The sequence below is a fragment of the Chroicocephalus ridibundus genome, chromosome 3 (genome assembly GCF_963924245.1).
Source record: "Chroicocephalus ridibundus chromosome 3, bChrRid1.1, whole genome shotgun sequence".
Taxonomy (NCBI): Eukaryota; Metazoa; Chordata; class Aves; order Charadriiformes; family Laridae; genus Chroicocephalus; species Chroicocephalus ridibundus.
The window spans coordinates 80,828,272-80,842,191 of NC_086286.1; the positions used below are offsets into that span (position 1 = coordinate 80,828,272).

At 37.3% G+C, this 13,920-nt stretch overlaps 1 protein-coding gene across 1 annotated transcript in view; it reads left to right on the forward strand.

Moving 5' to 3' along the window:
• The window catches only part of PREP (prolyl endopeptidase), a 96,216-nt gene extending 82,517 nt beyond the window's left edge, over nt 1-13,699 (forward strand). Inside the window, exons 12-15 of the mRNA XM_063329866.1 lie at nt 2,719-2,813; nt 5,658-5,789; nt 10,375-10,531; nt 12,893-13,699. Of these exons, the coding sequence (XP_063185936.1) occupies nt 2,719-2,813; nt 5,658-5,789; nt 10,375-10,531; nt 12,893-13,187 (679 nt within the window). The 3' untranslated portion in view covers nt 13,188-13,699. The remainder of the gene's footprint in view (nt 1-2,718; nt 2,814-5,657; nt 5,790-10,374; nt 10,532-12,892) is intronic.
• The last annotated feature ends 221 nt before the right edge of the window (nt 13,700-13,920 follow it).

The window sequence follows — 13,920 nt, forward strand, 5'->3', positions numbered from 1 at the left end:
AAGGAACTATCTTCTGCTCCCTCCACTGGCTCCTTCCTCACCCTTTTGCCCTTTCCTTTACTCTTTTTCTTTACCCTGCTCCCAGGAGAGAAGGAAAAACGGGGATAATGAGCAAAAGGACTGTTGGGGGAAGAGCAGAGAGCCAGACTTTCCCCTGCAGAACAAGGCATTTTATAGGCATCCAGGGCGACTGGGTGGTTTGCTGTGACTCAGACACCAGGTTGACTTGAAATCAAATCTGGGAGCAAGAACCCATCTGGAAGAGCACAGAAAGCAGTATCAGGGTTGTATATGAAATTTGAATTTTGTGCTGTCTGATCACTTGGAATTTTCACTTTTTAAAGAAGCTAGTGAGTATTGATTATATACTTATAAAAACTGGTTCCTTGAACTTAAAAGTCACTTTGAGAAAGCTTGGTATAAGCTGTAGGCACATCTGCCTCAAAGTATTGGTCAAGTTGACCATACCAGAGTGAGTATTAAGTAAAAGTCATTGGCAGTGACATTACTAGATGTATATTGAGGTATATGGGGTACTGTTTTCTGAAGTGCCTAAATCCCAGTATATTGCTGAGAGTGAGCACAGATATACTGAACCTGACTTATAATTTGGGCAATATAATGATTGTTACCAAACTCTGGACTTTATCCCATTGAGGGTATGACAGAAAAAATGTTTGCTTGTGGAAATGGGGACTAGCTTCCTATAATAAGAGTACTGCATATCCCAGGGGATCCTAAGTCACTTAGACCCCCCCTCAAAATTAGCATCAGGGTACCGTCTGTGTTAGAGGAGTCCACGGACAGGATAGGACACACTCAGTACTTTGGTTTTGTGTTGCTCACAGATTCCTTGTGGGTTAAATAAGCTGATCCCTCAGACGGGTAGTTTCTTTCAGTAGATGGAAGAGACTGGACTCTGTTCCGAAGTTTTTTATTTTTTAAATGTCGTCAGGCAGTATATTTAGGTAGCAAGCTCTTACCTTGCCTGCAGTTCCTATACTTCCTACCTTTGATTACTAGGAGATCAAATAAGTTTGGACCAAAAAGTTTCTATTGATTTTGTTTGGGACAGACAGGGGAAAGAAGTACCAGGGAGGTTTTGTGGCTTCAACATACCAAAATCTAAGAAGCCACAATCTCATGAGGCAACCCACTGTCAGGCTACTCCACACCATCTGTGTAGCAACCTGTCGAAATTAGGCATCCTGGAGTTTGACAGAATAATGCTCTCTCACCTTTGCACAGCGTGCTTATAGAATATCAGTCTTGTGACCGATCAGCATGTCACAGCAATCTAAGAAAAATACAATTCACAGTGATGGACTTCAGAATTGATTTTACAGAAGCAGAGATAATTCATGCCTCCTGAGCCATCTGATGGCCACAGATAACCAGCCTAGGTGGAAAGTTTTTCCTTTGATAGATTATGAAAATACAGAAATCTCTTATCAGTTACCCTTCTGTTTTTCTTTTTGTTTCCTTAATCCTTGATATATACTCTCAAGAACAAGTGCCAATACATTGATAATTGCTTTGTGAGGTATGAAAAATTTACCTGTTTTGATACTACATCCACATGAGACACACTGTAGGACTTGTGTCTTTCAAGACATTTCTGATAAGCAGTAGGGGGACTTAAAAGTCAAAAGTCCCAGTCCTTGCTCTTGTGGTTGAATAGGATTAATTTCTGCAGGCAGTGGTTTCTTCAAGGAGCAAAGATTTCAAGTAAATAAGAAATTAAAACCTCATAGAGCGGAAAAAAAAAAAGACTTGTTGGGATTAAATTTTAGTGTTTTACTGGTCTCCTTGGAATATGTACGGTTTGCCATCTGCAGCTTCTGCTATGTTAAGCTACTGCCTCAACAGATCAGAGATCTATTTCTCTTCTTAATTGTTAAATATAATTTAAATTACTTCAGTCCCTTTTAAAAAGATAGCAATAACTTTGATAATTTTGCAATTTGGCATTCTTATTTTTTCTAAATGCTACTTTAGCTTTCAGCCAGGTTCTAGAGATACTAGGGAAAGCAGAACTTGTAATTTTATTTTTTACTATTTGTTTTCTATTTAGCAATGCAAGTGGAAAATAAATAAGAAGGGGATTGGCCAGATCTTGACAGCAACCCTGGCACAAAACAATGGTAGAAGCAGAGTTTTTATTTGCAAACACAATTTTATAGAGGTCCAAAAAGGTACCTTAAGCAGAAATTGAAAGTACCTGCTCATAAATAAAGATCAAGTGCTGATCTTAAGTCTTAATTCTTTGCTATCTCATTTGGGCTAAGCCTTCCTTTCCTTGCTGAAAAAGTGGAGGACCCATGGAAGAGGAACAGTTCAGAAGCTATGGGTACTACATATGTGACACTGCAAAGCTCTAGTCCCCACACTGATGGCTTTGAAGATAATAAAAAATGGTGATGTCCTGGGGAGACATCTGTTAGGCAGAACCACTGGCCACTCTCCTAAGTGCAGAACTAAAGGAGGAAGAATGGACCATCACTGGTTACTTCCTCTCCCAATGCTACAGAGGGTTTCATTTCCATGGGTAACCATTGAAAAAAGCCTGGCTACTTAAGTTTGCCATCAAGGGTGACTTCATTCACAATTTCATCATTGATTTTGGGAGAGATGTTTCCCTCCACATATTTTTGTAAAAGTGGTAGGGATATAAAAATTGGAAATTAAAAATAATCCTCTATCTGTTTGCTTTTTCAGTGTGTCAAGACTTATTTTTGTGCGACACCTAGGAGGTGTTCTAGCGGTGGCGAACATCAGGGGTGGTGGTGAATATGGAGAGACCTGGCACAAAGGTAAATCAGTCCAAGTACAGGAACAAAACCGCAGGCTTAGCAATGAAAATTGCAACATTTTCTCTTCTTTCTTCCATACTCACATCTCTTTTTGCCTTTTACTTATTCTATAGAAAAATAATTTTTTTCCTTACTTGTATGTTAGATCTGTACGTTGTCCAGCATTATGTGATGTTTTTCAATAGATTGTTTTAATTTTTGCAACCTACTTAAAAATAGTTTTGCACAAACACAGTATTTTCTAAGACAATTACTGCATTTTTTAAAGCAAGATCAAGTTCCCTAGACTTAAGGATTTGAAAATACAACTATTTATCTTGAACTGATTTTCAAAAAAATGTCTGTCTATATTTCAGGAGACCATACCTCTTTCATCATTTGCAGGTGCATGTGGCCCCACAATTCTAGATCCCCAAGATCTAGATCTGACTTATTTAGACTCTCTTGGTATCACACAAGAAAAAATAACCATTTGCAGAACCTTACAGAAGGTGTGAACTTTTGAGTTCAGAATGTAGTTCTTCCAGATTGTTTTTGCATAATTTATGAATAGACTCCTTTTGAAGTTGATTGAAGTTCATATGAAAACAATCAGCTCCATAAGTGCAGTGAGTTGTCATCCCCTCCACACACTCCTATTTCTTGTAGGCAGGAATTTGACCTTTTGGGGTTTTTTGTAAGCTGAGTTTTTTGCTGCAGGGAAACCAGGTCGCTACAAAACCCTCTCAAATCTCTTTTCCCCTTTTCTTAATACCCTTGATGTATTTCTTTCTGTGTTTTTCCCATCCAATCCTTGTCTTAATCCTTTGATTGTCTTTGTCCACTTGCCTTATTTTTGACAATTTTCTGCATCACTTCACCAGAGGAAAAAGCTGGAAAAAGTCCTAGTCATCTCTGTAACATACCCGTCATTATTTAATGGTGACACCTTATTCATATCCCAAGAATCTGGTGGCTAAGTTGCTGGACATGTTGTCAGCAAGGCAAATGCGCCAAAACAACAATGTTTATGATGAAGCAATTTGCCATGGGAGTAATACATAATAACTTTTTATCAAGCAAAACGGTATTCCCGGATAATTACATCTTGGTTTCACTTTTTCATCTGCGGTAACTTTTTGTCTGGGTCATTTCCTCACAATTGAGTTAAATATGTAATAGTTTCATAAATAGAAGCTATATATGCTTGCAGATACAGGATATTATTGCTGAAGATGAAGTATCCTTCATTAATTTTAATTTACCGATTGATTTGTAATAGGTTTTAATAAAATTTATCTTAATATGATAATGCTTCTTTGGTCCACCTATTTCCTGCTGAATTTTGACCTAAGTCTTTTATTGCAGTTGCATAAGAAGATATGTGTCTGTTCTTTGTTAATTCCACAATCAATTGCAGAAGTCTGTTTACTTAGGTTTAATTGTATAGATAGGATTTTGACCGTACACCAGACCAGAACTTTGAGCAAAGAATAAGATTTATTTCTCCTTTATTGCCACATATTTGAAGACTTTTTTTTGTTGTCCCAGTATTTCTATCTTCAATAGTCTCGTTAACGTGAGAATGATGTATATTTGTTAAAAAATAAAAATTTTAAAATTTACTGGTCCCTGTTCTACAAGACCTGTATATCAGAGTTATCTTACCAAACTTTTGCAACATAGAAATGGAGCATCCAGTGTAAACGGGGTGTCTAAGATCACTGGAGTCAATGGAGATAGAGAGACACCTCCAGATCAAAGCTCATCTCTCTTATTTTAGGGTAGAATTAATTGTCCTGGAGGTTTCTGGACCATCGTGGGAACCTTAAGCACTTAGCTTAGAATAAGCATCCAGCTTTTAAACAAAGTAGAAGGAACTGGAGTTACACTTCTGCATCCACTGAGCCCCTTTTACGTGGCTGGCCCACAGCCTTTGCTACGGGAGTTTGAGGATTTTCTTCCTAGTTCCCATTTCTCACTAGCATTTAATTGCCTGAGAAAGAACATACCAGGTCTTAAAGTAAGATAACCTTTGAGGAGAAGCCAGTTTTAGTCTCTTGCCAAACAAGCACCTAAAGCAGGTATTCTGCTCAAGTAGTTGAAAGATAGTAGGGCAAAACCATCCTTTTCCTTCCCTATCCTACCCTGCACAATTTTTTGTTTTGAGAACTGGAAATCTTGCCAGTGATGTCATCTGGACCTGTATTTTCAGTCATGATTTATTTCTCATACATCTGATCACATTTGGAATTTTGTTCAACAGGATAGCAGCATCTTAAGCATTTCCATATTGATAGTTGATGAATAAAATTTCAAACCAAGGTGCAACTCTGAAGTCCCTTTTTGACCACAGCCATATATCATCTGACTTGAAAACAACTAATAGAAAAAAGTAAATTACCAGCCATGTATCCAATGTCCAGGAAATTAGAAATGCTTATTTTATATAGCTTATAAGTTGAAGCTTTATTGCCTTAAGAAACTGTCACCGAGTTTAATGCTGTTAAAGTCCCATTAGATCAAACCTCAATTAGGCTGTATGTGGTCATTTTGTATATATTTTGCAATGCAAAGCTTTTAGCTTTAATTTTACTGGTTAGGAACATTACCCAGCACTCACTCCACAGTGTAGGTATGTATTATTCAGTTTCCGAAAGCATTAGAGTTATCGACAGAACCATCTTATACCCTCTCTGTGTTGAAAGAATCTTTCATTTTTGCTGTCTTTCTAAGCTGCATCAATTATTAAAATGTTCATGAAACTGGAATTGTTCCGAGGTATTTTTGCACACATGTTTTTCTGAAGAGATGGTATCAAATGGATTTTATGGCATCAACTGATTTGTTTTATTTGTGTGCTAGGTGGCATCTTGGCCAACAAACAAAATTGCTTTGATGATTTTCAGTGTGCTGCCAAATACCTCATCAAGGAAGGCTACACATCCCCGAAGAAGTTGACTATTAATGGAGGCTCAAATGGGGGCCTCTTAGTTGGTAAGAACTGCTCATATATTTCCTGGGTTTAGCAAAGTAACCAGCCAAAAATTTATGAGATCCTCTTTTCAAAAGTTGCCAGAATGTCAATGCATTAATATATACCAGGTGTTAAATATATACAATTGTACTTCATTTGCTGTTTACATAGGATGTCTTTCTTAAGGCTAACCATTACAAAATAATTACTGAATAACCAGAAATCTGTTATGTAGCATCAAGAAACTTTGTGTCATCTGTAGTGTAAGCCAGAACCCCATGTCCTGCAATCCTTCATCAGAGTTTCTCATTCACTCTTTCTCTAGTCATGCATTCTTGTTCTTAAACGGCAAATGAAAACGTGACAGTTCTGCGTTTAAAGCCTTTGTACAGGGACACGTAACAATTTGACTGTACTTTCATTGTGTAGTTAAAACATGACCACAAATAAAATCATGAACATCTCTGTTGAGAAATGCAAAATTACAAGTACAACTTCTTGAAAAAGTCATGAGCTTTTAAGGGACTGGGTAAATGTAGCACTTTGTCGCAAATGCATCTTGTTCACGTATAGTTCACTGCTGTGTTCTTAAATTCAAGGAAATTAGTAGCCTCCTCTTAAACAGAAAAGCTTGTCACAAAAATGTCTCGTAGTCTAAGCAGTATTTAAAGAGCTACAAAATTTATTTCTTATTAATTCCCTGCATCTGAATGTGGTAGAAGAAGGGAGGTGATTTTGTTCGGTTTTGAAAGGAGAAGGAAACACAACTGAATAATATTGGGATTGGTTTGGATTTTTTTAAACATCGTGAAAGGCATGTGACAGTATGACAGAGTTGAACTACTCATATGAGAAGAAAAAAAAAGCATTTCAAGTTCATAAACCACTGATGTATAGAACATGAGCAGATTTACTAGGCCCACTCTTTGTTTGCTCTTCTTTTTATACTTCTCCCCGTTTGCTGCTGACTACTGGCTCTATTGATTTTATTTTTTCAGTGAACTAGCATCCAATATAAGAAACAGGATTTGAAGTTATATAGATCTTTGGTCCAAGTCATCTTGGCTATTCCTGCATTCTTATTTTTGAAAAGTGGTTGTTTTAAAGATAAATAACAAGTACATGTAAAGTTACATTTTTGCTTTCTGCTTATATGCTTCTCAGTTACAGGTGGCAGGAGGTGTTTGTGCATTGTAGATAGAGCACCAGTAGAAGTGGATGAATATGGTAAAAGATTAAAGGGTTTGCACAGCATTGGGACTGCAAGCATTTCACAAGTCAATTTATGTGAGCATAAATATATATTTGGAAATGCAGTTAAACTTTCAACCTGTTACATAGCTTCTGAAAATACTATTTTACAGTTACATGGACTTCAGTTTCAGTCAAGATGAGATTCATCCTACCCAGGTTTAGTCATCAAAAAGCCTGTATTTTTGGCTGAACAAGTCAACTGGGCTCCTTGTTTAGGTAAGGGGAAGTGAGTGACATCTGCAGAGTGTACGTCATTCCGGTAGGAGACAGCTGTTAGGAATCTAGACCTCCCTGCTCTGAAAAATCTGTTGTTAGAAACCATCCCTTGCACATGCAGATGGATTACAATCCAGCTGGATTTCCACGCTCTTGGTGAGCCAGATAGGGATTTTCCTTGGCTGGGTAGCTTTAGGTGGATTTAGGAAATTCTTGTAAGTGCTTTTTCATCAAAGCAGAACTAAATTTTGCAATAGCTTTGCATGCAACACGAGAGAGCGTAACTCATACTTCAGGTGCAAGGACCCGCTGCCAGATTTTCTTAGTTGTCATTTATTGAAGAAAAAACTGACAAGGAAGAGCATTGTCGCTCTTCCAAAATACTGTTTCCTTTCAGTCGGACTAACAGGAGGTGTCTCTGAGGAGCGCAGAGCCCTGAGCTCTTGCCTCATTCAGCTGCAAAACAAGATTTCCTTGTCCCGCAGCGTGATTCCCAAGCTGAGCAGAGCCCCACAGCTGTGAGCTGAAAACCTCTTTCATGCAAACACAGTGTTTGACCTCTCATGTTTGCTTAGACAAACAGTTCTGAGGTTTTGAGATCTTACTTTTGCACTGAATTTTAAAGTTCAAGTATGTGTAGAAGAGTAAAATTCACGAATAAATTGGTGTTCCAGGTTACAGCTTATTAGTGTATATAATTAAGTATTATGGCTAATTGAAGGGATGTAGTGGGAATGGATGAGTGTCTACGTAAGTGATTTCTTACTGAAGTAACTATTTAGGGAACTAGGAGCAGCAATTTTTTATAAAATCCTGAGCAAGACACAGTGCTTCAAGAGACACTCTGCAATAAAGAGTAATAAAATTAAATGTTATGATAGTTGGTTTGGCTTTTTTTCCTACTAGAATGTAATTTATGCTCATAAAAGGAAATAACACGAAGGGGAGGGATCTGATCAAAAACTTGAACTTAAAAGAATAAAGAGCTTTTACATAGCAGCTGTTTAAGGCATTATATATACCTTATGAAAATGGCTCAGAAAGGACCCAGGAAGAGTTAGCACAGTTACGTATCAGAGATGACCAGAAGTAAAATAGCATCCTTCAGAGAATAGAAATCGCATTCAAATGAAGAAAATAGGATGTAGCATAAACTCTGACGGACCACAGGAGACTGATGAGTAAATTGCTTCCAGGATAAAGATTAGCAATGAAAGCTTTCTATGCACATCAGAAGCGGGAACCTGGCCAGAGGGTCTATGGGTCTTACGGGTTAGTGAGGTGTAAAAGGAGCACTAAAGAAAGATAATGGCAGAGCAGAACTAAATGGTCTATTTGTATTGATGTTCTCTCCTGAGGAGCATGGGGAGTTCCCCGCAGCAGAGTCTGTCTTCATGGGGAATACTCTGAGGAGCTGACTCAAGCTGAAGCATCAGCAGAAGAGGTTTTGGAATAAATCAAATCAAATGAAAAGTAGTGTGTTGCCAGGACCAGATGGTGCACACACGAGATCCTGAGTGAACTCCGATATGAAATTGCAGGCTACTAAGCCTGAATATCTGAGGAACAGAAGGGGGCAAGTGTAATGCCAATTTTTAAATGGTTCATGGTGATCCACAAGCTGCAGACGAGTAAATCTGACTTCTCCAACGGGCAAACCAATTGCAACCAATAAATAGTAGCTGACATATAAAGAAGAATTTTGCAGGCTGAGGTTACATCTTGCAACTCTATTGGAGCTATTTAAATGAGTCAGGGAGCTTTTGAGAAGGTCCCTCACATAAGGCTATGCAAGAAAGTTCTTGCTGAGCTGGAAGCAAGGTCGTGTCATAGCAATATCCTGGTTAGCAGGAGGCAAAGAGTGCGAATAAACAATCCTTTTTCACAGTGGACAAAAATGAGGAGATAAAAGAATTTGGGAAACAGTATACCTAGGATGGATGCACAGTGATTAGCTCTGAATTAAGAAAGGGATTCTGGTATTCATTGTGGTAGTTACATGAAAATCTCAGTGCTCTTATTTCTTAAAATTCGAAAAAGTAGTGGAATTTGTAAAATCACCAGGCAACAGATTTAAATCAAGCAACAGAAATTGCAATTGAAGAACTTATTGGTACAGGATATGATGAACACTAGATGAATAAACATTAAGAAAGGAAATAGCTGTATTTACGGAGGATATGTGTTTTGGTGGCTGGAGATAACTCCCAACTCAGGGAAAACTAAACTAATTCAAAAGCTGATACTAGGAAGTATCTCCCAGTATTTGCTAAACGCCTTTTCCGTGAGCATCTGCCAGTTGCTTAGTCTTGTAAATTGAACACTGAGCTAGATGGGTCTGCTGTGGTTATTTTTAAAATATTTGAGGCAAGCTTTATTCTTAAAGAAATTATCCCTTCTAGTAGTAGGAAGATGGACATCATAAAAAAAAAAAATACATCAGTAATTTGTTTTCTTAAATTATGCTATTCCGCTGATTTTGTAGTAGTCTGCTTTTATCAAAACTTTTCATATGGGTTTACATAGTAATTATGGAAGAAAACTTTCATCAGTAAATGGAGAGGTTTTGCTCCTGGATGTCCTTTTGTTTGTTGATACTAATATTAAAAGTTTAGACAGTGAATGGTTTAGGAAACTTCAATTCATTAGTCCAAAAGCTGTCATATTTTAAAAGTGCATTCCTCCTTTAAACCCATTTTGCTAATTTGGAAGGCAGTTTTCAAAAAATAGTATGTTTGGTGCCTGAAGAACGGGGAAATAGTTTTTAAGCTCTTTTGAAAATACTGTCTTTGGGACTTATAATTTTTAGCCATTCGTGCATTTGCTTTCAGTTTTGCTTAAAATATATTTGACTTCATATTCACTGGCAGTCTTCTCCCAGTGCAGTTGGGTTTATATCAGATATTTTATACTGAAGCTTTTCGGCTTCAGATATTATATCGTAATCTATGTTTCTTCTCACATTGTTTTAACTTAAGTGTTTTACGTTTTCTTTTTTTTTAAAAAAAGAAACTTGGAGTTTATGAAAGACAGCTTTTTGGGAGTTGGTTTTTCATGAACTTGGCAGTGGACCTTTCACTGCTGAGCTTAATTCTTTAAGATACAAATACTAATAGACTTGTTTTCTTGTTGAAGCTGCCTGTGCTAATCAGCGCCCCGACCTCTTTGGTTGTGCCATTGCCCAAGTGGGAGTGATGGACATGCTCAAGTTCCACAAGTACACCATTGGCCATGCTTGGACCACTGACTACGGTTGCTCCGACTGTAAAGAGCAGTTTGAATGGCTGTGCAAGTAAGTGCCTTTCAGTACTTCTCTGATTGTTAAAATGCATGGTCTGCTCAACAGTTCCAGGTTGTCATGATCAACAGCTATTCTAAGAATTATTTCATCCTTTCCCACACTGGATTTGGGGGGTTCAGCGGTTCCTTACAAGTCAGCTTTGCATGAAAGACTGTCTTCAAAGCCCTCTTGAGTCAACTGGTCATAGTGTCAAGGACCTTGTTCTGCTAGCAGCTTTAACAGCTCATCAAGGTTTTCTTTCTGCATGGTGTCTCCTTTAGGCTGTTACAACAGAATATTCTCAAGTGAACCACTACATAAATTATATTTTTTATGATGGGGAAGAGACAATCACCATTGTGAATTATATTATACAATGTGGATGAGATTTATTTGTTGAATACCAGTAGACCATAACAGGATATTAATTAATTTCTTAACTCCTTGCTAAGAGGTAGGGAAAGATTATTTAAAAAAAAAAAAAAAAAAGAAAAAGAGATGAGAGAGGCAGCTGTGTGAGAATAGAAATGATCTGCACATTGGATATGGCTAATAATGAGTGTGATAGAATAAGTGCCATTGTTTTACAATATTTTTTTGTAACCTCATCTTCTGTTACTGCATTTGTATTCCTTTAATAATGAAGATTCACATTCCAGGAGAATGCTTGAGACACACTAAACAATTTGTCTGGTCTGAAATTTGAGTGTTTAGCTATTAAAAAGTAAATGTGCTTAGAAGGACACTGAGATCTAACTTATCTATAGCAGTTATTAAAAACCAAAGAATCAATGTCAAGTTCAACTACTAGATGATCAGTTGGGCCCATTGTAATTAGGTTGTTTCAAAACCTCCAGTTGTCTAATTTAAGCTTTCAGTGGCAAACACATTTTTGTAAATATAGTGCACAATACAATTAACAAATTTCATAATTCATCTTTTGTCAATAGATAACTCAGGTCTTAGATAAAACATTAACTGATATAAAAATGATCCAAATAATCTTCATGATTTTGGACACTGAAACTTGCCTGCACATCTGTGAATTCAGGTATTCTGAAGAGGTGAAGTAGAAGCAAAGTTTTAAATTCATTCTGTGATTAGGAGAAATGCATCTGTAGGAAGGAGTTAGTCAGTACCTACTTAAACACATGCTTACTCACAAAATCTCAATGCATAATCTTAGAGGTACCTTATATGGCAATACCTGAAATGTTTCTTTGCCTCCTTTTCAACAGCTGGCAATTGCTTCTCAAATGTGGGAAGATACATAGGTAATGTTGCTTAGATGTTGCCTTTGCAGATACCCAGAAAATACATAAGACAAATAGAGTGCCATGTAGTGACTATCATTTGAATTCTTTTCAAAGCAAATCATAGTCTGCAAATTCACTTACATTGTTCCTTGGATGAAAATGAATAAGCCAGGAATCCTATAGGTTAGACATTCAAATATTGTCATGTGTTCTTAAAAATAATACAGATTTACTTAATGGGTACTCCTCCAAGTGGGAAATTCATTCAAAAACAAAGCAAAATTTCCTTCTGTATTTTCTGCCATGAAACGGGGGTGGGAGGAAGGAATAGTATCCTACTCTTGATTTAAGGAATGTAACATTCTTCCTCGGTGTAGCTTTCTCTAAATGAAGTATGAAATGGTTAGATGTAACTCTTTGTGACTTACATTTAATTTCTAATGCTAGGGAGTACTTTGTGTTGAGATATGTAGATGTACCTTTTATGTCATGTTACAGTAGCTAAAAGATGTAAATTCTCCTGCAAAGAAAACAAATTTTGAAAGTTATTCATTGCTCAAAAAATAGGAATCGAGGTCATCTATCAAAAGCAGGAAAACTTACAGTTCTCCTTTCAGTTTCCTGCATGGTGTTCCCTCAGGGTACGTGTATGTTCAAAGATGGCCTAAATATTGGAGGGAGCAAATTTAATAACTGCACAGAACATGACATCAGAGACTGTTTCCGAATTTGCACGGGAAGAAACCATCCACGTGCAGACCTGGACTGCATATGTATGCCAGGAAAAAGTCTCAATTTCCCTATTTCCTAGCAGGATGGATCCTGCAATGGACTTGACAGTTTCCCTGCTGCCCGTTCCTGATAATTCTGGGATTTCTGTGAGATGTATGCATATGCCTTTCTGAAATGAAAGAAATGTACATGCTTCACATTTGAGGGACAGACATCTGTGGCCATTACCACGTATCAGTTGCCAGTAGTGCAATTCTGAGTTAGGCAACCTAGAACTCTAGTATTCTGTGTGCTATCAGATGCCACTGTGACAATTTCAGTACGAGAAGACTTTCTTGTTGGGTCTCGAGGAAGAAATATGTAAACGTTTGCATGCTCTTCTCAGGTACTCTCCGCTTCACAATATCAAACTACCAGAAGAAGATGGCATCCAGTATCCCTCTACGCTGCTTCTCACAGCGGACCATGACGATCGTGTGGTCCCTCTACATTCACTGAAGTTTATCGCTACTCTGCAATATGTTGTGGGCCGAAGCCGTAAACAAACCAATCCACTTCTCATCCACGTTGACACCAAGGCTGGGCACGGAGCAGGAAAGCCAACTGCTAAAGTTATAGAAGAAGTGTCAGATATGTTTGCTTTTATAGCACGATGCCTAAATCTTGATTGGATTGAATAGGCAAAATGCTTATTACTGTCTCCTTTAGAAAACAAGGGCTTTAACACCATTAAAAACCAACCAGACTACTACTTGGTGTAGTACTTACATTTAAGAACTGCAGTTTAATATTTTATTGATTCAACGTGCTATGGAGTTTTGATCTTCTGTGCTTCCCTCTTTTCGGTGTTTCTTTGAATTTCTTTTCTACTGCGTTCCAAAGTACATTTTGAAACGCTTGTTAAAATAAATAGCTGAGCTACTGTCAGTGCTGTTGTGAGCATTTAGGTTCCAGCGTTAGTGCTAGTTGAGCTTATTTCCTGTAAACGATTTTAATGTATTTTACACCTATAAACATATCCAGATCATCTGTAATTAAATGTAAGTACTGTCCACATACAAGAACTCTGAGCATACTTTATTTACACAGTAACTTATTTAAGAATGTAAATTGAAGGTGTTCAGTGATAACCATGAAATACTGATGAGACAGTAATCTGGATAATTAAATATATTAAAAATCTCATATTACATGCTGTTCATTAGTGTGTCACAGTCTATAATAATGATGTTGCCAAATTGTTCTTTCTTTACAAAGAGACTTCAAAATGTCACCAGTTTTCTCTTCTGTCATTTATTTCCACACAGAAGAGAAAATTGGAGGTCAGAAAACTTGAAGAATTCTTAGATTCTCATTGTAATCTCAGTCAAGATCTACAAATATGCTTCAAAAACCTGTCTGCTCTTAGCTCTT